At 41.7% G+C, this 26949-nt stretch overlaps 3 protein-coding genes across 3 annotated transcripts; all 3 read right to left on the reverse strand.

The window, feature by feature from the left end:
* rnf212 (ring finger protein 212) lies at positions 1-8961 on the reverse strand. Its single transcript, XM_032554452.1, has 11 exons — positions 8742-8961; positions 8591-8665; positions 8423-8479; positions 8178-8236; positions 8045-8104; positions 3565-3623; positions 2479-2539; positions 2130-2172; positions 1099-1153; positions 752-821; positions 1-510 (listed from the first exon to the last, which is right to left on the reverse strand). The coding sequence occupies exons 1-11, from the start codon at positions 8856-8858 to the stop codon at positions 390-392; spliced, it is 777 nt and encodes a 258-aa protein (XP_032410343.1). The 5' UTR covers positions 8859-8961; the 3' UTR covers positions 1-389.
* Positions 8962-13163: 4202 nt separating this feature from the next.
* LOC116714113 (transmembrane emp24 domain-containing protein 11) lies at positions 13164-16703 on the reverse strand. The gene is made up of 5 exons (XM_032554441.1): positions 16545-16703; positions 14807-14898; positions 13781-13906; positions 13546-13692; positions 13164-13464 (listed from the first exon to the last, which is right to left on the reverse strand). Exons 1-5 carry the CDS (start codon positions 16672-16674, stop codon positions 13315-13317), a joined length of 645 nt encoding a protein of 214 aa, XP_032410332.1. The 5' UTR covers positions 16675-16703; the 3' UTR covers positions 13164-13314.
* Positions 16704-17307: 604 nt separating this feature from the next.
* Positions 17308-26716, reverse strand: spon2b (spondin 2b, extracellular matrix protein). Its single transcript, XM_032555762.1, has 6 exons — positions 26593-26716; positions 24395-24660; positions 23419-23642; positions 21874-22065; positions 20721-20907; positions 17308-18004 (listed from the first exon to the last, which is right to left on the reverse strand). The coding sequence occupies exons 2-6, from the start codon at positions 24627-24629 to the stop codon at positions 17826-17828; spliced, it is 1017 nt and encodes a 338-aa protein (XP_032411653.1). The 5' UTR covers positions 24630-24660; positions 26593-26716; the 3' UTR covers positions 17308-17825.
* Positions 26717-26949: the final 233 nt, after the last annotated feature.

Genomic DNA, 26949 nt, shown 5'->3' on the forward strand with positions numbered 1-26949 from the left:
TATCAGAATCTAAGCACATTAAAAATTAGCAGAAGCTAACACTACACCACTATTTTATTAGCGGCTAACGCTAAACATAAAAACATATTTTGAAAATGCTAATGCTAGACTGATCCGCACATAAAATAATCAGCAGAAGCTAATGCTAACCGGCTCAGTCTGCGTTCATCTTCATTTCCTCCGGTTGACAATGGATGAGTCTGTTTAGTTTGCAGAATATTTAAAGTGGCCATATTTAGCCATTTCACTCAGAGACGCTGAACTCGTTTACCAATTTATTTCATTTACAGTTTGACAGTAAAGAGCAGTTTGTCTCTCATTGCATGCTGGGTTTAAGCTGCACATTTAACACCTTCATGTGCATCACCAGTCGTATCCAACCAGAAGCGTTAAGGAGGAGGGAACCCCAGGAAGGACGCAGAGTGACTGAAGGAGGACGAAGCTTTGAACTGAGGCGACTTCCAGGCTGAACTCTGACTGTACGACTCCGGAGTGGAGGGAGAAAAACGGCTGGAAAACAACAGAAACGATCCTGTTACTCTGAATTTACAACAAAGTCCTCATTTTTCAGAAGCACAAAGAATTAATACCAGATGCAAGATGTAACATCCTTCAGAAAAATATCAGTTGATCTGCTAAAATGTCTTACAAGGCTCAACAAGCAGTTTTAAATAGTAAGACCTTAAACATAAGGATAGATTTTGTATCCATCTGAAGTGATAATTGTGGAGATGAGAGTGAAGCGTTTCACCTGACGGTGGCTGAGTGTGCAGAGTGGGAGGTCAGTGGGTTCTGGCTGTAGGACCAGTGGGTGGCGGGTCCTGAACAAAACCAGACAAATCCACAGTTCATGAGTAAAAAACAACAGATGAAGGTTCTTCAGTCCACTGAAACATCGACCCCATGAAGGAGCAGATGGTGTTAATTTACTGATTTATAGTTAGAAATTAATATTAATGTTTTTAGGAAGAGAACCTAAAAATCCCTCCACTAATCTTTCCATTGAATTTTGGAGAAGCGCTAACTCAGCAGTGTTCTGTGGTTGTGTTGGATTTGACCCAGAACATGTTGAGCTGTTCGGGTCTGAAACCGACTCACCTGGTCGTCCCTCTGGCAGCGCCTTCATCACCGACAGTCTGGGCGCAGAAACGGGCTGAAGCAGAGTCACAGAATCGTTACCTCAGCCTCACTTCCTGCTTCCTTCATGTAAACTTCAGGGCAAGATTCACCCTAAGGCAGGGCTGTCCAAACAGCGGCCCGGGGCCATTTGTGGCCCTCGGACTGATCCTGTGTGGCCCCCAACCGCAATTCAAAACTGGTGCAAATTTGGCCCCAGCTGCAGATTTGTGATCAGGGTAAAAAAATGTTTTACATTTTTTAATGCAGGAAAATGTAAAGTACAATAGAAAGTATTCATGGTTTTATAACCAAATTTGAACAAAACTTAAAACTAAGTTTATCCAGAGACTTTTACTGAAAATCCAACTTTGCTGCAACAAAATCAGCTTTTATTGTCTCTGAAACTTTGATAAATAGCAAATGTTTGGAAACAAAGTGACACAAATCCTGTTTTTATCGCTGAAAATAAATGTATTCAGTGAAGCCCAGAAGAAACTGAAAACCAGATGTTTTTCTTTTAATGTTTTCAGAAAACATGAAAAATCTGCTGCAGCGTCTCCTGGCCAAAAGTAGTAAATTTCTGCCAAAGAATTTAGAAATTTTGAGCTTTTTCTCATTAACTTTCCAGGAAAAATAAGGAAATATGCTGAAAAAAAAAATTCAAATTTTAAATTAATATCAGAAATTTTCTAGAAAAAACATCGAAATGCCAGAGTTTTCAAATGTTGAAGATTTTCTTTTGAAAATGTAAAAGTTTTCTATAAAATTTCTGAGATGAATCATTTTTGATAGAAATCTGCTCCTTTTCTTCTATGAAGGCCGTCATAAAAATCCCTTTTAAGTTTTGGATCTACAGAAAATATCAGGATAATTTATTTGCTCTATTCTAGGTGTTTTTTTCTGGCCTGCTATTGGTTTTGAGTTTACAATTTTTCCCCACATGCCATAAAGTTTGGACACCCTGCCCTCAGAGATGGGCTTTAACAGTGAAGTAAAGTAAAGACACCCACTTTCCTGAACAGACTCCTTTCTTCCAGCTCCAGGCTTTGGCTGCTGCCACACAGGAAGGCACACTTCATTAGTTCAGCTGCTGAACGCCGCGCCGCTGTCATCACCGCTTCCTTTAACCACAAGCTTTCAGCAAAAGCAACATTTATTCTGCCCAAAGTGAGAAACCCTGAAACTCAAAGCTGGATCAGTGGAGCGAAGCAGAACGCTGTTCATGCTGAAAGCTACAGCCTTTTGTTTCACATGTGTAGAAATTATTCTTATTCTACTGACACTAATTAAACACCAGTTATAATTTATCAGACATGAAACATGAGGTTTTATATCAAACATGGAGACAAAAACACTCACATGTTGGTGGCTGAAGCGTGACGCGGGAGGAACACGGGAGACTCGTATGGAATCTGAAGCACTAAATACAAACAGAAAATAACAATTAGACAGAAAATAGAAAACTTCTGAGGAAGATTAAAATCAGAAGTTTTGAGAATTAAAGCATAAATAATTCAAACTAAAGATTTAAAGTTTACGTCTGTCATGTCATGGTTCCCAAAAGTGTTTCCTATTTAGAAAAATGCTAAAGTTAAGATGCTAATGTTAGCTTAATATATGAGCTAGCACTAGCATGTTGCTTAACACTGACCTTATCAATTCAGTTTATGTTTAGCTTATAAATCAAATTTGGATAAAATGCTAAGTTTAGCTATAAAGCTAACATTAGCAATGAGGGCTATCACTAGCATGTTGACCCAAAGTCTGTTGTATGGAAATAATAATGTAAAAGCTAAAATGCTAATCTTAGCCCATATGCTAACAGTAGCATCATTACGCTGGTGCATGCTAGCATTGAGCCGCGTTAAGAGAGTCGGATTAATAAATAATGAAGAGGTGGAGAATAACAACTATGTTTGGGTTTTCTTCATCATTTCCTCATTTATATCCGTTTATGTCTTGCCATATTTTGTTCAGTATTTATTGTTTCTTTCTGCATTTGGCTCGTTTTCAAACCCCAACAGGCCAATTAAAGTGCAAAACTATTCACACACCTTAAACTTCAGTGAATATTATTTTATTTTGGTTATTTTGATCATTTTCAGGTGAAAATAAATTTGGTTTCTCTTACAAAGTGTTGAAAAGACGTGAGTTGAGTTTTCCTCCTCTGAGCAGTTCTGCCCGGTCGGTAATGGATAAAATGATTAAAACTATTTATGCTGTTTTATTTTATTTTGTTCAAACTGGCTGCACATTCACTCATCTTTAAATGACCAAATGACATCAGAATCTGATGATAACTTTATGCAGAACATCTTAATCCTGGTACATTTATAGTCTCATAACTGACAGTAAATAACATGGAATATCTTCTGTTTTTCTTTTACGACGTTGAGTCATTAAACATTTTAATGAATTTTAGTGTTTGGGTGTAGCAAAGTTCACCTGATTTGTTTCCATGCGGGGTGTGAGGACTGCTGCTGATTTGAGACGGAGCTTTTAAACTGCAGAAAAAACAAAATATTCATTTATTAAACCGCAAAATTATTGATTTGAATCCAACAATAAAAGGCAGTTTAGATTGAAACTTTCCACTGCAAAATGTAGTTTATACTTTAAAAACCGTCTAAAACTTTAAAACTATAATTATATTTTTCTTTTATTTGCAGCTTAAATTATTTCTGTATAATCCAGTTTTGGTTGATGCCTGTTGACTGAAACAGTTCAGGCATTAGTGAGTCAGGAGCGCCACCTAGTGGAGAGCGAAGCGTATTTCACTGCATTTATGTTTGCAGAATCTCAAGAGGAAAATAAAGATTTTACAGAACAGAGCAGATAAACAGCACAAGTTTTCATCAAATACATAGCAAATATAACAGAAATAATAAAAACATCTTGGGAATATTCAGGTGTAAAAGTAGAAAAATAACAGATGAAAGAAGGAGGATTAATAAAAATAAGAAAACTGAACATTAAGAAGAAATTTCCAGTATACAGAAAATAAAATAAATACTGCAGAGTTATTAAAAACAAACCCAGCTTCACAGAAATGTCTAACTAAGATGGATAGTTTTCTAGATTCTTACTGTAGGAGACGAGTTTAAAAAATGAAACAGTATGTCTGAATATCCATCCATCCATCTTCTTCCGCTTATCCGAGGTCGGGTCGCGGGGGTAGCAGCTTCAGAAGGGAGGCCCAGACTTCCCTCTCCCCGGCCACTTCTTCCAGCTCTTCCGGGGGAATCCCGAGGCGTTCCCAGGCCAGCCGAGAGACATAGTCCCTCCAGCGTGTCCTGGGTCTCCCCCGGGGCCTCCTCCCGGTGGGACGTGCCCGGAACACCTCACCAGGGAGGCGTCCAGGAGGCATCCTGACCAGATGCCCGAGCCACCTCAACTGGCTCCTCTCGATGTGAAGGAGCAGCGGCTCTACTCTGAGTCCCTCCCGGATGACTGAGCTTCTCACCCTATCTCTAAGGGAGAGCCCAGCCACCCTACGGAGAAAACCCATTTCGGCCGTTTGTATCCGCGATCTCGTTCTTTCGGTCACGACCCAAAGCTCATGACCATAGATGAGGGTGGGAACGTAGATCGACCGGTAAATCGAGAGCTTGGCTTTATGGCTCAGCTCTCTCTTCACCACGACGGACCGGTACAGCGCCCGCTTGACGGCAGACGCTGCGCCAATCCGCCTGTCGATCTCCCGCTCCCTTCTTCCCCCATTCGTGAGCAAGATCCCGAGATACTTAAACTCCTCCACTTGGGGCAGGACACCCCCCCTGACCCGGAGAAGGCACTCTACCCTTTTCCGGCTCAAGACCATGGCCTCGGATTTGGAGGCACTGATCCCCATCCCGGCCGCTTCACACTCGGCTGCGAACCGCTCCAGCGAGAGCTGCAGATCACGACCTGATGAAGCCAGAAGGACCACATCGTCTGCAAAAAGCAGAGATGAGATCCTAAGGGCACCAAATCGGATCCCCTCAACACCTTGGCTGTGCCTAGAAATTCTGTCCATGAAAGTGATGAACAGAATCGGTGACAAAAGGCAGCCCTGGCAGAGTCCAACTCTCACCGGAAACGAACCCGACTTACTGCCGGCAATGCGGACCAGACTCTGACACCGGTCATACAGGGACCTGACAGCCCGTATCAAAGGGCCCGGTGTCCCATACTCCCGGAGAACCCCCCACAGGGCTCCCCGAGGGACACGGTCGAACGCCTTCTCCAAGTCCACAAAACACATGTAGACTGGTTGGGCGAACTCCCATGCACCCTCCAGGACCCTGCCGAGGGTGTAGAGCTGGTCCAGTGTTCCACGACCAGGACGAAAACCACACTGCTCTTCCTGAATCTGAGGTTCGACTATCCGACGGACCCTCCTCTCCAGGACCCCTGAATAGACCTTGCCAGGGAGGCTTAAGAGTGTGACCCCTCTATAATTGGAGCACACCCTCCGGTCCCCCTTTTTGAACAGGGGGACCACCACCCCAGTCTGCCAATCCAGGGGAACTGCCCCCGATGTCCATGCAATATTGCAGAGTCGCATCAGCCAACACAACCCTACAACATCCAGAGCCTTAAGGAACTCCGGGCGGATCTCATCCACCCCCGGAGCCTTGCCACCGAGGAGCTTCTCAACCACCTCAGCGACCTCGTCCCCAGAGATTGGAGAGCCCAACCCAGAGTCCCCAGGCTCAGCTTCTTCGATGGAAGGCATGTTGGTGGGATTGAGGAGGTCTTCGAAGTACTCTGCCCACCGGCCCACAACGTCCCGAGTAGAGGTCAGCAGCACACCATCCCCACTATAAACAGTGTTGGTGCCGTACTGCTTCCCCCCCCGAGGCGCCGGATGGTGGACCAGAATCGCCTCGAAGCCGTATGGAAGTCTTTCTCCATGGCCTCTCCAAACTCCTCCCACTCCCGAGTTTTTGCCTCAGCAACCACCCAAGCCGCATGCCGCTTCGCCTGCCGGTACCCATCAGCTGCTTCCGGAGTCCCACAGGCCAAAAAGGCCCAGTAGGACTCTTTCTTCAGCCTGACGGCATCCCTCACCGAAGGTGTCCACCAACGGGTTCGAGGGTTGCCGCCGCGACAGGCACCGACAACCTTGAAGCCACAGCTCCGATCGGCCGCCTTGACAATGGAGGCACGGAACATGGTCCACTCAGACTCCATGTCCCCCACCTCCCCCGGGACGTGTTCGAAATTTTGCCGGAGATGGGAGTTAAAGCTCCGTCTCACAGGGGATTCCGCCAGACGTTCCCAGCAGACCCTCACAACACGTTTGGGCCTGCCAGGTCTGACCGGCTTCCTCCCCCACCACCGGAGCCAACTCACCACCAGGTAGTGGTCAGTGGACAGCTCCGCACCTCTCTTCACCCGAGTGTCCAAGACATACGGCCGCAGATCCGATGAAACAATGACAAAGTCGATCATCGAACTGCGGCCTAGGGTGTCCTGGTGCCAAGTGCACATATGGACACCCTTATGCCTGAACATGGTGTTCGTTATGGACAATCCATGACGAGCACAGAAGTCCAACAACAGAACACCGCTCGAGTTCAGATCGGGGGGGCCGTTCCTCCCAACCACGCCCCTCCAGGTCTCACTGTCATTGCCCACGTGAGTGTTGAAGTCCCCCAGCAGAACAAGGGAGTCCCCAGGAGGGGCACTCTCCAGTACCCCCTCTAAGGACTCCAAAAAGGGTGGGTAATCTGAACTGTCGTTCGGCCCATAAGCACAAATGACAGTCAGGACCCGTCCCTCCACCCATAGGCGGAGGGAGGCTACCCTCTCGTTCACCGGAGGAAACCCCAACGTACAGGCGCCGAGATGGGGAGCAACAAGTATGCCCACTCCTGCCCAACGCCTCTCACCTTGGGCAACTCCAGAGTGGAAGTATGTCCAGCCCCTCTCAAGGAGACTGGTTCCAGAACCAGAGCCATGCGTCGAGGTGAGACCGACTATTTCTAGCCGGAACCTCTCGACCTCACACACTAGCTCCGGCTCCTTCCCCACCAGAGAGGTGACATTCCACGTCCCAAGAGCTTCTGCAACCGAGGATCGGACCGCCAGGGTCCCCTCCCTCTGCCGCCACCCATCCCACACTGCACCCGACCCCTTTGGCCCCTCTCACGGGTGGTAGGCCCATGGGAGGGGGGACCCATGTTTCCTCTTCGGGCTGAGCCCGGCCGGGCTCCATGGGTAAAAGCCCGGCCACCAGGCGCTCGCCATCGTGCCCCCCCTCCAGGCCTGGCTCCAGAGTGGGGCCCCGGTGACCCGCGTCCGGGCGAGGGAACGCCAAGTCCAATGTTTTTATTCATCATTGGGGTCTTCGGGCTGCGCTTTGTCTGGTCCCTCACCTAGGACCTGTCTGCCTTGGGTGACCCTACCAGGGGCATGAAGCCCCAGACAGCATAGCTCCTAGGATCATTGGGGCACTCAAACCCCTCCACCACGATAAGGTGGCAGTATGTCTGAATATCTGCATAAAAACTGTTTTTAACATGAGTGTGTAAATGTTTAGCAGGATTTGTGGCTCCAGCAGATCAGGAGAATTTTCACTTTCAATCAAGACAAAAATCTTCTTACAGTAAATATGATCAGATTAAAAGACAAAGTAATTATCTTTTTAAATTCTGAAAATCAGGAATCCTGCACCTAATCTGATTTTCATTAATTTATGAAACTTTGCTTATTTTTTGTTGCTGAGAATATAATTGTTTTTTAATGAGGCAAACCTACCAAATCCTTTTTAAGTTTCACATCTGCAATGATTTACACACTTCTTTCTTACTTTCAACAAACCTATTTGTTGCTGAAAACATAAATAAAGTAAAGTATAATTTTGGGCCATTTTAACTTTAAAATTGACGGTAATGTTGATAATCTGAGTAATAACTCTGGATTAAACGAGCCGGCTGACCTGTGGTGCTGGAGAGACTTTTCCAGCTTAGCAATGTAAGCCCTCTGATCATTCAGCTTCCTTTAAAAACAAAACAGGAAATTAAACATCTGAAAACTCCAATGTGGTGCATGAAGCTACAGTTTTTACTCACTTCCCCATCTGCTGCATTTCTTGCTTTATAGTGACCAACATGTCTTCTAGTTTATGGTTCTGTAAACGCAGCAAAACGGCAGAATTATCGGTTTTTGATCATCACAAGAAAAAATAAAGTCTGTAAATGTTTAAAGCTGGTGGGAAGAGCCTAAAAACAAATGCACACCACACTTTTCAGAAATTAAACAGTGGGTTATTTACCTAACAACTATCTGTTGGCTGTAAAGTGACAAAGTCTCTCACCTTTTGCTTGTAGTAATTGAGCAACCTCTTCTGATGTCGGGCCTGAAACGCCACAACCTGGAAGGAAACAACGTGAAATCTGCAAGAATAACCTAAAATAATTTCATTAAACACATCTGGGGACAGTTATCACAGGATAGTTTGTAATAAATGTGGAACTGTGCAAACTTTGCTGATCTCTGTCAGATGTCTGGTTGCCACAACGCCGATGTCAGAAAACAAAGCCTTCACGTCTGAGCTGCTCTGAAAACATGAACACATGAAACTGAAGGTGAAAACAGCAGAAACTCGAATCCATGTGGGAATAAAATGTTCTTACTTTGTCAGAAAGAGGAGAAACCTGGCACTGGCTGCTGCATATCAAACACCGGCCATGGCTGCCTGGAAGAGAGCCGCCGAACATTTCTGACACCGCAACGTTTTCATTCTGCGCCATCAGGAAAAAACCCAACCTAACATGAAGAGTCCTGATATTTACTGTAGATCCAACACTGGAAGGAGTTTTATCAGGGCCTTTGTAGACAGAAAAAGGAGTAAATTTCCACCAAAAAACACCAAAATGTTCTTGAAAAAATTTCTAAAAGTTTTCAACATTTCTGAAATTCAGAAATGTCCACGTTTTTTTTATAGAAAATGTCTGATTGATATCAGTCTAAAAAATTTTTTTTTTCCTAGAAAATTTCAATTTTTTAAAATTCCTCTAAAACATTCAGGGTTTTTTTTTTTGGCAGAAATGTCCTACTTTTCTTACAATGGCTTTAATACGCCGCAGAAGATTCTAGTCTTCAGTGTCTTTTGGGTTTGATTGTGTAAATTTATTTTCAGAAATAATTTGTGTCACTTTGTTTCCACATGTTTGCTATATTTAGCCAAGTTTCAGAGACAATAACAGCTTATTTTGTTGCAGCACAGTTGGTTTTTCAGTAAAAGTCTCTGGATAAACTTGGTTTTATCTTTTGTTAAAACTTTGTTATAAAACCATGAATACTTTCCGCTGTACTTTACTTTCTCCTGTGTAGGAAAATTGTGTTGATAACAGTTTTTACCCTGACTACAAATTAAAAGTCTCCATCTGCATCTACAGGCCAAATTTGTATCAGTTTGATTTGTAGTTGGGGGCCGCACAGAATCAGTCCAATGGCCACAAATGGCCCCCGAGCCGCACTTCGGACACCCCTGCGTTAAGATAAAGTGATGCTGAGGAAGACACCCAGAGAACCAAAATGAATAATTTGGGTTTATCAGATTGAATAAAGCAGAAGCTCCATCAGTTGTTCCTGTTTTTAGACGTTTCATGAAAAAAGCTGAAATATTTCTTCTCCTAAATAAATAAATGCTGTTCGATAAGATTTGTTTAATAAGGAAAAGACAAAAACAAAGAACAGATCTCAATAGAAAATGTGTTTCTGCAGTTCCGCTGTGTGACCAGCAGATGTCGCTGTCCGCTCAGACTTTACTGAATCATTTAGGCTTCTTAGTAAAAGTTTAGGGACAAAATAATACCATAAAAACCCAAACTTTGATTTGCTGTGGATTTTCTCCAGTTTATAAAGATAAAATGATGCATATATATTTAAGATCTTTGGTAGAGAGAACTACGCTGTCTGTAGAAAAACCAAGCCTCATTCAGGATTTCTCAAACTGTGGTTCTCGGACCACTGGTGGTCCGCATGGAAACGACCGTTTATTTGCTACAGTTAGCTTACCAAAGGATTGCGTTTAAAAACAATAATGAATAAGAGGCTGAAGACCAGCTAACTCACAAGAAAAGCTGAAGATACGGTGGAAAGAAAACAGACAGGATTACTGATGATCGGAGGAATTCATGTCTGCAGGAATATGTTTCAGTTTCAGGGGAAACACTGAAATTTGATTAGTTTACAACGCTATTGTGATACACAGCATTTAAAAAAACTGGATGATAAAGTCTTCAGTCTGGTGCTTTGGTCTCTACTAAACCTTTTTTGAAAAATAATCTTGTTTATAGAGACTAAATAATTCATCATATTTGTTGTTTTGTTTATTTATTTTGAATATTTAAAATGTCTTCCAGTTACAGTGTTAAATGTTAACATTTAAAGTTTATTGTTCTTTGAGAATGTGTTTTTGCATTATTATGGAATTACCATTGTAAAACTTAAACATGGTCTAAAAGCAACAATATTATTGTTTATAAATTGTTTATCGTCCAACCTGTTATTATGACAGCCATTTTCATTAGGATGAACAAAGAAGACAACAATAATAAGTGTGTTAAGAGACGAATATTTTTATTTAAAGTTGTATATATTAAGATGTTGTGTTATTGTGGAGGTCTGTGTGTCTTTGTTAAATGGCTGGAAAAGTTTGAAAACACTGTTAAAGATGGATATGTGAACCATTTTAACTGATTCCCCCTAAAATAGTCTGGAAAAGTGTTTTAAGATTCATTGATCTGCTTCACCATGATGCATCCACCACCATATTTCACACTAGGTAACTGTTCTGAGGTCTGAAAACTTCAATTTAACTCATCTAAACTTATGATTTGACTCTGTGACCAAACTGCCCAATTGTCTTCATCTTAATCCAGCCAGAATTACAGTATGTACTGTACATCAACTGCTGACATCAATCATTAAAAGCCTGAAAGGGGATGCAAACTTTTGACCAGACTGGCAGGGTCGTGAAAAGCAAAGTGTAAGTATTGAAGGTGTTTTCTACCTTTCTGATAGCAGACACTACAGATGACATGGCCGCAGGACGTCACTGCCAGTTTGCGCTCAGGACTTGGGCAAAGAAAGCAGGAATTGCAGCAGACCCAGTAGGACATTTGAAGACCTGATATTGAATAAAATTAATGAAAAATCATTTTAGTTATTGCTTTTATTTGTTGTCGCACTTATTGTTTCAGGCTACGTTAATGAGAGCGGAACATTTAAAAATAATCAGCTAATGTTCAGATTGCTTCTAGGTGAAGCTAAATGCTAAGTTAGCATAACGCTGGCTAACATAACAACATAATACAACAAAAATAATTATCAGTAAATATATTTAAGACTAGTTACCAGCCAGATGTTTATCAGTTTGTGAAATAAAAACCCTACTGGATCCTTCAGTTTAACTGTTCCATCCTTCCTGTTTTAAGTTTCATTCAACAGGAAGTTCGTCGTCTTCTTCTTCAGTGAAGCTAATTAGCATCGTTAGCATAATTAGGAAGTCCGTTAGTAGCTAGCTCATTAAAACTGTTACCATTCTTATCGGAAAACGCTTTTATCCCCACCTTTGGGTGAGTAGCTAAGTAATATTAGATAAAATGTGTTCAATTAGCGTGTATTTTATATTTATCAGGTATTTCGCTGTTAAATGTTTTAAATTTGGTCTCGGTGTAAATTAGATGCATTAGCTCACCGTTAGCCGCAGCAGTGTGGATTCAACTAGAAGGTTATGTGGCTATTTAAAGGACTATTGCAGTTCTGTTCAGGCGTTTGCATGCAACCAACACGAATCGAACGTGTATCGTTTATTTTTTACCATATTATTAGAAATTCTGGGCTTATAAGTTCTAATTATTTGTTTTTGAACAGTTCTTTTTCATAACGGTCTGATCTGGTGATACGACTGCAAGGCATTTGCAGAACGAGTTTGAATTACTACTGGCATTTCACTTTATCAGCGATTCCTGGTGAGGTAAGCAAACCTCGCTGGCAAGCATGGTAGTGGCTGCATTATGCTGTGTGTTTCTTTTCCTACAAGTGATCCTGGTGCTTTGGACAAAGTGTGTTTAATACTAAAGTCAGAGGACAACTTCTTAATTCACTAACCTTTACTCATATCAAGTATGAGATGGTGAAATTAAGAAAGGAACCTTTTTTAATCTCAGCAACGCTAAGCTAGGGGTGTCCAAAGTGCAGCCCAGGGGCCATTTGTGGCCCCCAACTTCAGTTAAAAATGATTCAAATTTGGCCTGTAGATGCAGACGAAGACTTTTAATTTGTAATGAAGGTAAAAATTGTTACCAACATAACTTTCTGTTACACAGAAGAATTCTGTGTAACAGAAAGTATTCCTGTTTTTATAACCAAGTTTATCCAGAGACTTCTAGTGAAAAACCAACGTTGCTGCAGCAAAATCAGCTTTTATCCTTTCTGAAACTTGGCTAAATATAGCAAATGCTTGGAAACAAAGTGACACAAATCCTGTTTTTATCACTGAAAATGAATTTATTTAGTTGAGCCCAAAAGCAACAGAAAACTAGATGGTTTTCTTCTAATACAGCAAACATGCAGAATCTGCTACAGCGTATTAGGACCAGTGGAGAAAAAAAAGTAGTAAACTTCTGCCTAAAAATCTCAGAAACTTTCCAGAAAAAAATAAAAGTTTTAGATCAATAGCAGAAATCTGTTTACTATTCTTTTTGGTAATTTCTGAATTTCAAATGTCCAGATATTTCTTTTGAAAATTTCAAAGTTTTCTGGAAAATTTCTGAGATTAATCACAAAATTTCAGAGTTTTTATCAGAAATTTACTCTTTTTTTTCTATCTGCAAAGGCCCTAATAAACTGTTGTAAAACTCCCTTTAATTTTGGGATAAACATGATATGATAAACATCAGGATACTTTATTTACTCGATTTTCTGTTGATTTTTTATCCTGCGGTTACTTTTGAGTTTACAATTTTGGCCCGCATGGCAAAAAGTTTGTACACCTGTGTATTTTATATTCAAAAGTCCTGTGAAATGAAACATTTAAAAAAAAGAGAGAAACATTTAATTTGTTAAACCTTCCTTTATTTTTCAGGCTTTCTTTTATTACCCGTGCAGAGTTGTGAATCAGGTCAGATATCATGTTTAATTATTGTTTCCCAGTCCTGACACGATGTTTGTGCCGTACAGATCGGGGAGACGACGACATCAGACCAGTTTCTTGGCGATGAAAAAGTCTTGGAGTCGTTTGATCTGCCAGAAACCAACAGAGAGCAGGATGGAGGTTTGGATCACCGCCCACCACAACACCTTGCTGTTGGTTTCCTCACTGATCTGACGGAAAATCTCCTCTTTTTCCTGAACCAAGACAAAGACCCAGACGTCCACATCAGTTTAGGTGTTTCCTTGTCATTCCTGGTGAATGTGAGGTAGATGTACCCGGTTGTACTCCTGCTGCCTGGTGATGTACATCATCTGGCTGGTCAGGTGTTGCAGATTGCTCTCCAGAATCTGCAGGTTGTCTTTGGTCCGGTCCATGTTGGGCTCTACCGAGTGCTCTCCCATCTGAACGTCCAAATGCAGCTTCTGTGGAACAAAGTGGTGAAAACCCCCAGAGTGCATTGCTCTTCTGTTCGGTTTGTGATTATTGTCTGTGTTTCTCCACAGGTCTCACCAGCCTTTCTCCAGCGAACACAGAGAACCTGGTGGAGTTGGTTTGGAAGCACAGGTGGTGCTGGCCGGAGGCGTGAGCTGTGAAGGTGAATTTACCAAATACTCCGTAGCGTTTGGACAACTGAACCTGAAGAGGGAAGAAAATAAACGTAAATCAGGGGTGTCCAAACTTTTTGCTATGTGGGCCAAAATTGTAGATTCAAAAGTAATCACAGTCCAAAACACCCAGCCTGAAATCAAGCAAATAAGGCGTAATAATAATAATGAGATTAACTACATTTAAATCAAAAACTCTGACATTTTGTGATTCATCTCATAAATTTTTTAGAAAAATTTTCAACATTTCAAATTTAAAAATTTTGAAGGTTTTTTGTAGGATATTTCTGAGATCATTTTAAAAATGTCAGATTTTTTTGCCAGAAATTTACTACGTTTTTTTCTCCACTGCAGCAGATCCTGCATGTTTGCTGTATTAGAAGAAAAACATCTGGTTTTCAGTTTCTTTTGGGCTCAACTGAATACATTTATGTTCAGTGATAATAACAGGATTTGTGTCACTTTGTTTCCAAACGTTTACTATATTTATCAAAGTTTCAGGAAGGATAAAAGCTGATTTTGTTGCAGCAACGTTGGTTTCTCAGTAAAAGTCTCTGAATTAACGTGGTTAAAACTTTGCTATAAAACCTTGAATACTTTCTGCTGTTCTTTACATCTTCCTGTGTAAATAAATATGTTGGTAACAATTTTTGCCCTGATTACAAATTAAACGCCTCCATCTGCGTCTACGGGCCAAATTTGTAACATTTTTGATTTATAATTGGGGGGCCGCACAGAATCAGTCCAAGGGCCACAAATGGCCCACGAGCCACACTTTGGACATCTGACTTAAATTACTTATTTATGCGTAGCTTTTCTTTGAAACACCTTGTGACTGGAACGTTTTCCCTGAAAATGTTCTCTGGTTGCTCAGAATCAGATCTAGCAGCTGTTATTTGTGTTTCAACACCAGTGAGGATTTCCTGCGTACTTCCTGGTTTGGGTCTCTGACGGTAACCGTGACGCCGAGGTGAGGCGAGTGGCTGAACGACGTGACGTCCCACGGCTCAAGGAAGAAGTTTCCTGCAGGTGGGAGACACACAGCAGCTCAGCTTCATCCGGTCGGAAACCCCAATAAAAACCTGCCTGGGTTTTAGATATTTAAATTCACTGCTTAGACTTTAAATATGTCTGGGTAGAAGGATACATTTGTGCTGCAGATGTGAAAAAACAGAAATAAAACCAAAATGTATATTTTTATTTACAGAATTTAGAGAAATTGGATTTATTTTATTAATTTTACTGTTTTAAGGGTGTTGAAAGTGGGAGCCGGGGCCATTCGCGGCCCCTGGACTGATTTTTTTGGGGGGACCAGAAATGCCATATTAAACACAAAGTGATCATGTGGTTTCTTCCTGTCGTCATGGTAACTGGATCACTGACTTGTACTCTAAAGAACAACTTGGTGAACAAAACCTGCTTTTAATCGCTGTTTTAAAACTCATTTCCAACGTAAACGGACCTGGACTCTGTTTGTAATCCTGAGAAAACAATAAACAAAATGGATGCCTTACATTTAACAAGGAAAACACACAAAACCATTTAAGGTACAATCCTGTTCCTACAGAAAATCTGATGACTTTTATTTGATTAATTAAATCTGTTTGTTGTTGAGAAGAGAGAAAAAAATCACATTCTTGATCATTTTAGTTTCTAAAAGTATTTTTGTGGCCCAGACTTTGTTGTAAATCATATTAATTCTTCAGAATTATTGTAGATGATGATGGTTGTTGGCAGTAAAGATCTGCTGTAGCAGTCTGTATTGCAGTGAATTTGAAGAAGCCTCTGACTGAAGATGCTTTGTTTTTCTAAAACGTTCATGGTGGTTTTCTTGACTTTATGTAAAACATAAATCCTTTTTTAGTTCCTCTCCTCTGATTTATGATTTCATTAAAAGCGAGTGATTTCACTCTGAATAACTAAATATTGTTTCTCTATAGATGTCAGTGTGGGAAATGATTGTTAGGCTCATTTTAGTGTTGTTGCCGGCGCCATCTTCTTTGCTGCTGTGTGTTGGGGAAGCAGCATCAGAGCCAGCGACTCTAATAGACTGGACAAAATCATCAGGAAAGCTGGCTCTGTACTGGGACTAAGGCTGGAGTCCCTGGAGTTCCAGGGACTCCAGCCTTAAGAACCTGAAGAAGGTTCTGTCTATTATGGACAATAAACAGCACCCTCTCCACCACATAGTGGACAGACAGCGGAGCACCTTCTCACATAGGCTGCTCCAGCTCCGCTGTCGTAGGGACAGATACAGGAAATCCTTCCTGCCACATGCCATCTCACTGTACAATAAAAGCTAAATCATTGTTCTGCACTAATCAGTCCGATTTTGCACAACTGCACTGTGGCACACTGGCTGTACATATATTTACATATACATACTGTTTCTGCATTTTTTGAATCTTTGCAAGGACTGCTCTAAGCTGCTTTTTATATTAACAGCATTTTATATTTTATTTTTATTTTTATTTTGTCTACAATTGCTACTCAGTGGTGGTTGTTGTGTGTCTTGTCTCTATGCTGCTGTAACTGCGAAATAATTTCCCTGCTGGGATGAATAAAGTAATTCTATTCTATTCTATTCTATTTTTGGAGCAGAAACAGCTGAAAATCTTTTTTTAATCTCAGATTAAAGCGGTTTGGAGGATTTGGTGTGCGTGCCTCACCTGTCACCAAGGTGTCCTCAGGAATCTCCTCTATGATGCATTTTTGCTCCTGCTCTCCCAGATCGAAGTACATGGCAGCGGCCGGCGGCAGGCAGCCCAGGAGTAGGAGAACGACCCGATGGAAATCCATCCTGAATTCTGCAGAGTTTCACCGTTCAGACTGAGGAACGTCGTCAGTGTGGTGAGTTTACAGCCCAGAGGCGGTTTGAGCCTGAGAAACCTGCAGCTGCTGCGCACTGTGACCAGTCTTTATCGCTGCCTGTGATTGGATTATCTGAGAGCCAATAGAAAAGCTGCAGCACACATTCAAATGTCTGAAGCTCATCATGGATCCTGGGGCTAAAACAAATTATTTAGCAGCGCATACATTTTATGATGCACAACTCTGAGACTTCAATCTAGTTTTTCTCTGGACTAATTTATAGATTTATTTATAGATGAACATGTTTCCATGTGCACACTTCTTATTTTATTTATTCAGCCATTTATTTACATTTAATCATATTTAAATTATATTTAATTGCATATTAATTAGTAGTTTTCTCTTAGGGATCAATATTCTATTTTCTATTCACACTGCAGAGTCAGAAATAATAACTGAGGTCATTTTACTGAATTTGACTCTAATTACATGAACTTTTCTGTTTCATGTCATCTTTATATCCATTTGATTATTTACTTGTATTTTTTCCAAACAGAAGCAGTTAGCTTATAGTTCAGCAACAAATCAATCACAGTCAGAATGAATAACAATAAAAACTCATTTCATTTTTTACTTTCCCACTTTATTAACTTTAGTAGCTGCATCTGTTACAATTTTTTACTGTGTCATATAAAGCTGTTTTAGATTTGTCTCAGTAACGTAGAGGAATACAGTTTCTAACGTTCAGATTCGTTATGCTGTACAGAACAGGTTAAAATCCTGTCAATAAATATAAACAACAGAAACACAGAATGTCTGTAAAACATGGCAGCTCTGTCTGGGTTCATTTTGGGTCAAATGTTATTTAACAGGGTTTAAATTTTTGTCTTCCTGTCGGCCGGTTTGATCATGAAAACTGAAGCGGTGTCTACTGGCTTGTTTGCCAGAACTACACCCGTTTGGAGCTGAAACCGATCTTAAACCTGACTCGGATCCGACCCAGTTGATCCACGAACAGACTGGGATTAAACCGCGGACCGTTTGTGGTTCTTGGAGCGTCTGTGCCCGGTCCTTCCTTTCCTGGTTTTCTTCTCCTTCCTCCTCCTCCTCTCCTTCCTCCCCCTCCTGTCCTTGCCTAGTCATAAGCAGTTGTCCGGGAAGCACTTCCTCTCCTCGTCCAGCAGGGGGCAGGCCGCTCCGTTGTTGGCGGGGTGCATGATGACGTAGCGGGTGCGGTGCTGCACACCTGAGTCGCCACACTTCCCTTTGCACAAACCCCAGGGTGACCAGGGGGACACTTCGCAGTCCAGAGGGGTATCTGCAGAGGCAGAGGGGCAATAAACACATGAAACACCCCAAACGTCGTCCCCACAACGCGTTCACTCAAAGCAAAGAACAATGTCTGAGAAAACAACAACCTTACAGCTGATATTGGAGTGAGAAAAAGCAAATGGAGCAACAAAATGTAGTTGCAGAATCAAACTGCCGGATGATAAACGATAATATTGTTGTTTTTACACAATTTTGAAGTAACGGCATAATAATTTAAGAACACATTCAGAAAAATGAATAAACTTTAACTTAAAGTAGAAGAATAATATCAGCCTTCATTGTCCTGCAAAGTGGAAACTCAGACGTTACAGATATATATGATAATAAATGTTACTGGACGATAAATTGGGCCAGAAATTATTACGATAAACGATAATATTGTTATTTTCAGACAATTTTCAAATAAAAGTAAAAACACATCAGAGATCAATAAATGTAAATTATAATGAACATTTAACACTAGACCTCGAAGATTTTAAATACACAAAATAAACAAAACAACAATAACAAATAAAATAAATTACGAATCTCTGTAAACAAAATGATTCCTCAAAAATAATTTAGTTGTGACCAAAGCACCAGACTGAAACTTTATCATTCAGTTTTTGGTTGATAGAAAAAAACGCTAAATTACGTAAATTATTGAGTTTGTTTTAATTGATCGTGTGATTAATTGATTTATTGCTTGTTGCGTCAGGCCAATGCACCGATTACAGTTTTCTGGCTGATTACCAATCTTTAAAAAGCCTGACCGTCTCCGATTTTGGACGATAACTGATTTCTTTATCTGAAATGTTTCTAATTTTGGCAGGAAAGTTGCTGAGTTGGCAGCAGTGGGGTGAATGTCGTTAACTACAACCAGTAAAATGAATCATAAACTAAATCATCCTTCAAAACAAGGTTTGGTTGAGACCACAGCACCAGACTGAAAACTTTGATTATCCCGTTTTTGGTAGGAAGAGAGAAGCGATAAATGGAAATAATCCGTTTTAATTTATGGTGCGTTGAAATGATTTTACTGCGATAATCCCCGGCCTCTTGTGACTGGCAGTGATCGAGCTGCTTGATTTCACCTTCATTCGTTGATGAAAGTGATGGAAAAACTTCTGTTTTCGTCATTTCTTCTGCCTGTAAACTGGAGGAAAGGCCTCACATAGAGCCTGCTTTTGGTTTTGTACTCCGCTCTGCTGCCTGATGCGACCAGGTTTCCCGCTGATTCGTATCGCAGTCGTGGGTTAGAGTGGAAAAGCAGAAGGCCTGGAGGCGGGCGGAAGCTGCTGAGTTTAACATTTCCTTCATGCATTAACGGGAAGCAGCAGGATGAGCTGATAAAATACTGCAGAGATGCAAACCGACGGGCTTTATGTCTCTGATAAAGCCGGTGCAGGTCAAAGGTCATGTTTTAGGAATGACGTTAGCAGAGATGCTACGGACGAGTGGAAGTGAAGGATAAACAGACGGATGGAGCCCTGGGAATCGGGGCAGGAAACCCCAACAACTTCTTGGACGCTGTGTTGTTTGTTGTTGTGTTGTCATGGGAACCGGCTTGTATTTAGTGATGCTGACTCAAACCTTCTGTGTCACAGTGAACTATAAAACCGGTTCAGGTCCATTTAGAGGTTCTGAGTTTGGTTTCAGATGTTTTTACTCTTTTTACCAACTTGTTCCTCTATAATTGACTCTTAATGGCCGCCATGTGTCAGCAGAGCAGATGGCGACTGGTCCGGTTCAACCTGTGCACCGTCATCTCTGCTGTAAATAATTAGTCCAGCCGTCGTTTTTATCCACCGGAGAGCAGATGTGGCCGCAATGCCCCGCTCTCTGCTGGATTCTCAGGTTTCTGCTGGCATGTGATTGGGTTTCAGAGCCTGAAATGTTTTCCAAATGTTTGCATGAGTCAGAACGGCCAGGAGCCGAGGCTGGGTTTGGGTTTTTACATTTTTGTTTATTTGGGTTTAAAATATTTCTATGCTAATCCCTCAGGTTGCATGTTTTTCATATTTGGCATCAGTCACTTGAAATTTAGGATGATGACATTTTTCAAGATGGCTGCCCTTTAAAATCCTTTTTAAACCAATTATTTCCATAAAATGTTACAAATTTTCATGACTTTGATTAACTTTTGGTCACATCACCTTCTTTTAACTTTGGTTATCCCATTTCTGCAACTTTACAGTAATAATATGTAGCAAAATCTTTGCTGTTAGCGAGTCTCAGACCAGTCAGAGATAAGAGATAAAACCAGAGACAGTTAGCATTAATGGCTAGCATTAATGTTAGCATTAATGGTTAGCGTTAATGTTAGCATTAATGGTTAGCATTAATGGTTAGAGTTAATGGTTAACGTTAATGTTAGCATTAATGGTTAGAGTTAATGTTAGCGTTAGCTTATGCTTTTTTATGTCTTTAGTGGTTTAGCTTTAGCTTTTGGTCATTTTTGATGTACTTTGTTGTTTAGCATTAGCTTCCCCTATTTCTTTCATATTTAGCAGTTTAGTTTTAGCATCTGCTAATTTTTGAATTTAGTGGTTTAGCATTAGCTAAGATTCTTGTTTAGCAAAATAGTGGTTATATAAATAATATATTTATAATATAAATAATTGGTTTATATTTTTGCCATATGCAGAAATGGCTTCCACTGCATTTTACCTAATAAATCTCCATAAATGTGTTTAAAGCATCAGAGGAATATTCGGTCTTACTGATCAGCTTGTCTTCGATCTCGTTCCCCGTTGGCAGCAGGTTGGACTGCGTGGGCTCCAGCGGCAGGCTGATGATTTGATTCGTTTTCTTGATTTTTGTCAGCATGACCTTGGCGATCGGCGGTAAATGCTTCAGGCGGGGATAGAAGAAGGAGTTGGCCGGGTGGCTCGGGAAGGACGAGGTGATCTGGGCAAAATGACACAGTATGAATCCCAGAGGTGTTTTCGTCACATGGGCCAAAAATATAGACTCAAAAGTAATCACAGGCCAAAACAACCGACTTAAAATCAAGCAAATAAATTATCCAGATATTTAGAGTAGAACCAAAACTTGAAAGAGATTCTTTCAAGAAGAAAAGGAGTAAATTTCCACCGAAAACTCAGAAATTTCGTGATTAATCTCAGAAATGTTATAGAAAACTTTTCAAAATAAAATTTTCAGCATTGACATTTTTCAGAATTTTCAAAATTATTCAGAATAATTCAGAAATTGTTCTGAATTCAAAACTTCAGAATAATAGAAATTTTGTAGAAAAAATTCTATTATTAATTTAAAATTTGTATTTTTTTTTAGAAACGTTCTGAGTTTTTTGGCAGAAGTTTACTCCTTTTCCTTCCCTCCATTGGCCCTGAGACGCTGCAGCAGATTTTTCATGTTTGCTGTAAAGCATCTAGTTTTCAGTTTCTTTTGGGCTTGATTGAATAAATTTATTTTCAGTAATAAAAACAGGATTTGGGTCTCTTTGTTTCAATATTTATTTAAGTTTAAGAAAGAATAAAAGCTGATTTTGTTGCAGCAAAGTCGGCTTTTCAGTAGAGACTGATTAAACTTGGTTTTAGTTTTTCTTAAAACTTGGTTATAAAAACACAAATACTTTGTGTTGTACTTTATGTTTTCCTGTGTCAAGAAATTATGTTGTAACTATTTTTACCTTCATTACAAATGAAAAGTCTCCAAATTTGTATCAGTTTTGAATTGCAGCTGGGGACCGCACAGAGTCAGTTCAAGGGCCACAAATGGCCCTGGGCCGCTCTTTGGACACCCCTGCCCTGTCCTGATCTTTTAGTCTGTAGTTTTCACCAAAGCAGAATAAGAAGCAGCAGAAGTTAAGTGAGACGGCGTCTGATGGATGCGCCGCTGCTCTCGGCTCACCTGCATGATTCTGTCCTGCGGGATCGTCTCAAAGTTTGGGGAGGAGAAGGTGAATCCGCTGTCCGTTCCCGCGTCGTACGGGAACAGCTCCAGCGTCACTTTGTCCTTCCAGCGGTCGCCGTCACACAGATCCACGCCGTCCACGCCCACGAACCAGTCCGGGCTCGGAACCAGCCGCACCATGAACGACAGCTGCCACAGAAAGAGGTGAGGGCGCAAAGTGGAGCAACAAAACAACGACCGACATCACAGCTGGGCTCAACTCAGGTTTCAACCGTTTCAGTTTGGATTTTCTGAGAAAGGAGCCACAGAACGGAACCGGTGGTCCAGTAACCTCCAGTTTTGGATCCGGCCGCATGTTAAAGTCTCATTCTGCAGCGACGTGCAAACAGCTGGACAAGAACGGCGCTGGGAAGACATTTATAACCGGAAGACTCCAGTCTGCAGTTCTTTAGAGGGTTCCCAGTCCTCCCAGTTTGAATCGATTCAAAATGATCAAAAATCTAATTTAACCTGCTTAACTATTTAAAATTGTATTTTGAATTATTCTTATAATTCAAATCTAGGCAGCTGGACTAGTCTGGACTTTGACTAGGCCATTCTGACCCATCCCATAGCATCTCTGCCTGGTTGTCCAGAACCAGAACAGCTGCAGATGAAGGCCCCGTTTCAAGGCCCTGTGAAACTTTCATTTTCACTAGAAATGGTTGTGGTGTAAACGGCCTAAATGACACTCAACTGGACTTTGGTTCTGAATTAGGAGACTGCTCTAGATTTCATTTAGGTTTATTGGAATAAAGAAAACTAAACATAAGTATAAACCACTTTTTAGTATAACGTAATGCAGATTAATTGATGGTGTGCTCAGTGGCAGCCATGTTGCCTTGCAGGAAATTGATAATTGATGATGCAGACTGGGAGACGGTTGCTTTAAGGCACAGGTGTCAAACTCCAGTCCTGGAGGGCCGCTGCCCTGTAGCTTTTAGATGAGCCTCTGCTGCAGCACCTGAACAGAATAATTAGGTCATTAAGGCTCTGAGAACTGAGCTACACAAGGAGGAGGTGATGAAGCCGTTTCTTTCCAGTGTTTTGTACCTGTGGCACAAATAAAACCTGCAGGACAGCGACTGGAGGCCTGGAGTTTGACTCCCCTGCTTTATGCTTAGCGCTAGCTTACTCAATGTTGTTTATGTTCTGCGGTTTAGCTTTAGCTTGTGGTAATTTGTGTTTCTAGTGGTTTAGCATTAGCTTCTGCTAATTCTTTTCTATTCAGGGTTTTAATAAAGTCCCACCATTAGTCTATAATTATGTTCATTTTTAAAATTAGGAAGAAATATGCAAAAAAGATTTTTCTTGTTTCTGTTGAACAAAGCAGAAATCAGGATGTTACATTGAGTATTTCCTCGGTAAATGTTTGCTGTGAAATTTTTGGGCGCTGCTAAAGTCATCCTGACACCAGCTTGCTGTGTTTGCTGACCCGTCGGGTGAAGAGTTCTCACGCACTCGGTGACCAGCCTGAAAGCCGGCGGTTGTGGGGAGACTTACATAGGAGTGCCTGGCAAACACCTCAAACTCGGCGTCCATCTGGCCCGAGCCTCCCACGACAGCAGGAGCGGAGAGGATCCCATAAACGCTCTGGATCCGCTCGCCGGCCGTCTCCACTTCCTTCATGATTGTCCAGGCCTCGCCTTTTTCCGCAAACTCCCTCACTCCGTTGCTGGCAAACTCATTACTTTGCCACATGTGGTAGTCGGAGCTGTGGGTCACCCCTGGAGCGCAGAGAGGAGGAAACTGAGGATTTGTATAATTGGTGCAACAAGTTTAGACTTTACGTACATCCATAAAGGTCAATGAATAAACTGTTTCTGCTGTTTTAATAATCAATCAGTGCCTCAAAATCAATCAAATTTTATTTGTATAGCACATTTCAAAGTGCTTTACATCATACACACAAAGTCATGCAACATAGAATCAACAATCAAAACATTACATTAAGTCGTAAAATTTGTAATTGATCATGTTTCAGATGCGACTCTAAACAGGTGGGTGTTTAATCGAGATTTAAAGAAAGTCAGTGTTTCAGCTGTTTTACAGTTTTCTGGAAGTTTGTTCCAGATTTGTGGTGCATAGAAGCTGAATTCTCCTTCAGGCCTTAAAATGTCTTTCATTAGTTTTAAAAAATGTAATTTGGCCTTAAATACGTTAATCACGGGACTTCTGTTTGGCTAAGGCTAACGTGTGAGTAGCAATAAGCTACCGCTAACTAGCTGCTAATTTACCTTTGCTAGTTAATTAGCTTTTCTTCAAATTTCTTGACAGCTGGCTGGATGACGTTTGTCTTTGCGACTGTCTCACTTCTGTTGCCAAACCATATGAGGCTAGATGATTTCTGTGACAATAACGCGTCTTAAATTTGATTTCTTGAGACCTGCAGATACCTGAACTCAAATTATTTTCTTCTGGACTTTTCAGTTTTCATATTTGATGCCAGTAATCATCAGAGTGTGGAGTATGTTTTTACCGATCAGGTTGGACCACTGTGCAGGCGGGCGGTAGACAGGATACTGCTTAGGAAAAGCTGCCTGGGTCCATTTCCCTGTGAAGGTGAGTCTGTAGTGGGCTGTTTCTGACGCCGTGCACATGGGGACGTCCGTTGGGACCGGCATCGACCCAACGGCGGGGAGGAGAGCTAGCATCAGGACAAGCAGGTGACGTAGGGCGTCAGAGAAGGAGGGAGTCTTCCTGCTGGCTTCCATGATGGGTTCGGGTTGGAGATGGAGTGATGGTCTGAAAAATACAAAACACTTAGTGGAGAAAATGCCTTTCAGTCTAACTCAGACGCATTGGCTCTTATTGCTGCTGTTTCACAAATTCAGTGGCACCTAAAGAGAAGGGATTTTGTTTTTGATGTTGAGTTTGTGTTTTTATGCGTTCTGTGAAGTGAAATAGACCAGTGCCTTTCAGTTCTTACTAAACCAATCAAAGCTTCCCTACTCAACGTAGACAGGTGAAGATCTGTACACACACCTCCACATTTCTACCTTTTACTGCTTTATTTTACTCAAACTGTCACGTCAGCTTGTTGTTCTTTCTATAGTTAAGTATTCCATGAATTATGACAGCAAATAATCATACAAACATTCAGATTTCATGTTTAATTTAATCCTGTATACACTATCTTGTTTTTGTTCCGATTCTGACTCTTAAACCTGAATAACTCAGAGACCGCCTGCTGGTGGATATTCTTCACTGGAGTCACATAAATCTCTTTCCTTACAGTAGACTGAATAGTTTCTAGAAAGTGACTGTAAATAACCGTCAAAGTGGGAACGAAATGTTTCCAATAAGTGATGTAAGTACCAAACATCACGAACGAAGAATAATCCATTTTGTACACGTACTCGCCTGTTTCATGTCAGTCTGAACAATCCAATTCCGATTTTTCACCAAAACCAATCCAACCGTATCTGATAGTTGTCAAAGTGTCTGCAGTCAAAACTCGTTGCTGTTAGCTGGGATTTATCAGCTTCCTTCGTCTGCTGACCATCCAGTGACCGCGGCGGCAGCCATCTTTACTGCTTTGGGTGGCGTCTACGTTCTTCGTGTTGGGGTCGTAAACCGTTCACACAGAAGTCTGTTTGCGGTTGCTTTTAATTAGTAGCATGAGCGATCACGCAAAAAATAGGATTTCAGCAAGGAATCGTGACCTGCTGAGTGAACGTAGCTCATGTTAAACACGAAACACCGAGAAGCCTCTGGTTTCATCTTTCTAACACCTACTCTGCATTTCTGACTCCTTTCTCCTGCTGGTTTTACAACACTTAGCAACTTGGAACATGATCAAAGCAACTTGCCTGACATCGCTGGGGACCCGAACATGGAGCTGAACGGATTGACTCACATGTCCCAACTGCCCCATTAGCGACTTTAACTTTTTACTGCCGTGGCTTCTCACGGGTAGGCGATAGCTACCGTGATAGACGACGGGTAGGCGATAGCTACCGTGATAGACGACGGGTAGGCGATAGCTACCGTGATAGACGACGGGTAGGCAGTAGCTACCGTGATAGACGACGGGTAGGCGATAGCTACCGTGATAGACGATGGGTAGGCAGTAGCTACCGTGATAGACGACGGGTAGGCAGTAGTTACCGTGATAGACGACGGGTAGGCAGTAGTTACCGTGATAGACGACGGGTAGGCAGTAGTTACCGTGATAGACGACGGGTAGGCGACAGCTACTGTGATAGATAGGTAGGCGATAGCTAGAGCTACGGTTCCTGTTCCCTGCTATGGGACTTTACGGTGGTTTGAAGAGAAATTTGAGTCTTCCTCCTGAACCGTGAAGGCAGTGGAGAACTTTTCAGAAAGTAGTCCTCAGCTATAATCACCTATCAGTTTGAGAGTTCATGCGTTCAGCTAGACACAGATACATAATTACACCTTGATTCATAAAACTGCAAAGACTTTTCATCAACCAAGCAGTTTAATCTACAACATCCATGATTTTCCTCTGATTATCTGGTTGCTTTCTGTCTCTTCTCTTACTAGGTCACCACAGAGAATCATCCATCTCCGTTTGCTTTCTGTCTTGCTCTGTTCACCTTAAGCATGCCGGTATGTTTGCATGCAGGTCTAACAGCCTCCCATCGGTAACAGACCCAGTCTTTAGTTTGATTAGGCTGTGTTAGCACCAGGTGAAGGTGAGGAGATACTCACTGGTTCCAGCAGCGGATGATTGGAGAGGAGAGCTGGAGGAGGGGCGGGGAGCAGCGGTCCTGGCTGTCGGGATGAGTGACTGCAAGGATCCAAACTCCTTTCTCGCCTATTTATGTCTTCCAGGAGGTTCGCCTCCTCCTGCTCCCTCCCTCCTCTACCCTGTGTTCCTCAGTGATGTCCCTGCCCCCTTCATGCTCCCTGACTTTGGCTCTGTCTCTTGCTCTCTGCTGCTCCGTATAATTGGACATTTTAATGTCCAATCTGCTGGGATAATGTTCCCAGCAGATTGGGGAATTTAAGCCAGTTTGCTTTGAGGCTTTTTGAGTCATTTCACAGTTTGACTTTGTCGATCTCTGA

Source organism: Xiphophorus hellerii, chromosome 23 (assembly GCF_003331165.1).
Source record: "Xiphophorus hellerii strain 12219 chromosome 23, Xiphophorus_hellerii-4.1, whole genome shotgun sequence".
Taxonomy (NCBI): Eukaryota; Metazoa; Chordata; class Actinopteri; order Cyprinodontiformes; family Poeciliidae; genus Xiphophorus; species Xiphophorus hellerii.

Coding starts and splice junctions, on each gene's coding strand:
- rnf212 (XM_032554452.1), bottom strand. CDS start 8,858: ATGGCGCAGAATGAAAACGTTGCGGTGTCAGAAATGTTCGGCGGCTCT. Junction 8,666..8,741: donor TTTCTCCTCTTTCTGACAAA/GTAAGAACATTT, acceptor TCATGTTTTCAG/AGCAGCTCAGACGTGAAGGC. Junction 8,237..8,422: donor TCAATTACTACAAGCAAAAG/GTGAGAGACTTT, acceptor CTGCGTTTACAG/AACCATAAACTAGAAGACAT.
- LOC116714113 (XM_032554441.1), bottom strand. CDS start 16,674: ATGGATTTCCATCGGGTCGTTCTCCTACTCCTGGGCTGCCTGCCGCCG. Junction 13,907..14,806: donor TCAGAGACCCAAACCAGGAA/GTACGCAGGAAA, acceptor TTCCCTCTTCAG/GTTCAGTTGTCCAAACGCTA. Junction 13,465..13,545: donor GGCAGCAGGAGTACAACCGG/GTACATCTACCT, acceptor GTCTTGGTTCAG/GAAAAAGAGGAGATTTTCCG.
- spon2b (XM_032555762.1), bottom strand. CDS start 24,629: ATGGAAGCCAGCAGGAAGACTCCCTCCTTCTCTGACGCCCTACGTCAC. Junction 23,643..24,394: donor ACAGTGGTCCAACCTGATCG/GTAAAAACATAC, acceptor TCTGCGCTCCAG/GGGTGACCCACAGCTCCGAC. Junction 22,066..23,418: donor TGTTTGCCAGGCACTCCTAT/GTAAGTCTCCCC, acceptor TTTCTGTGGCAG/CTGTCGTTCATGGTGCGGCT.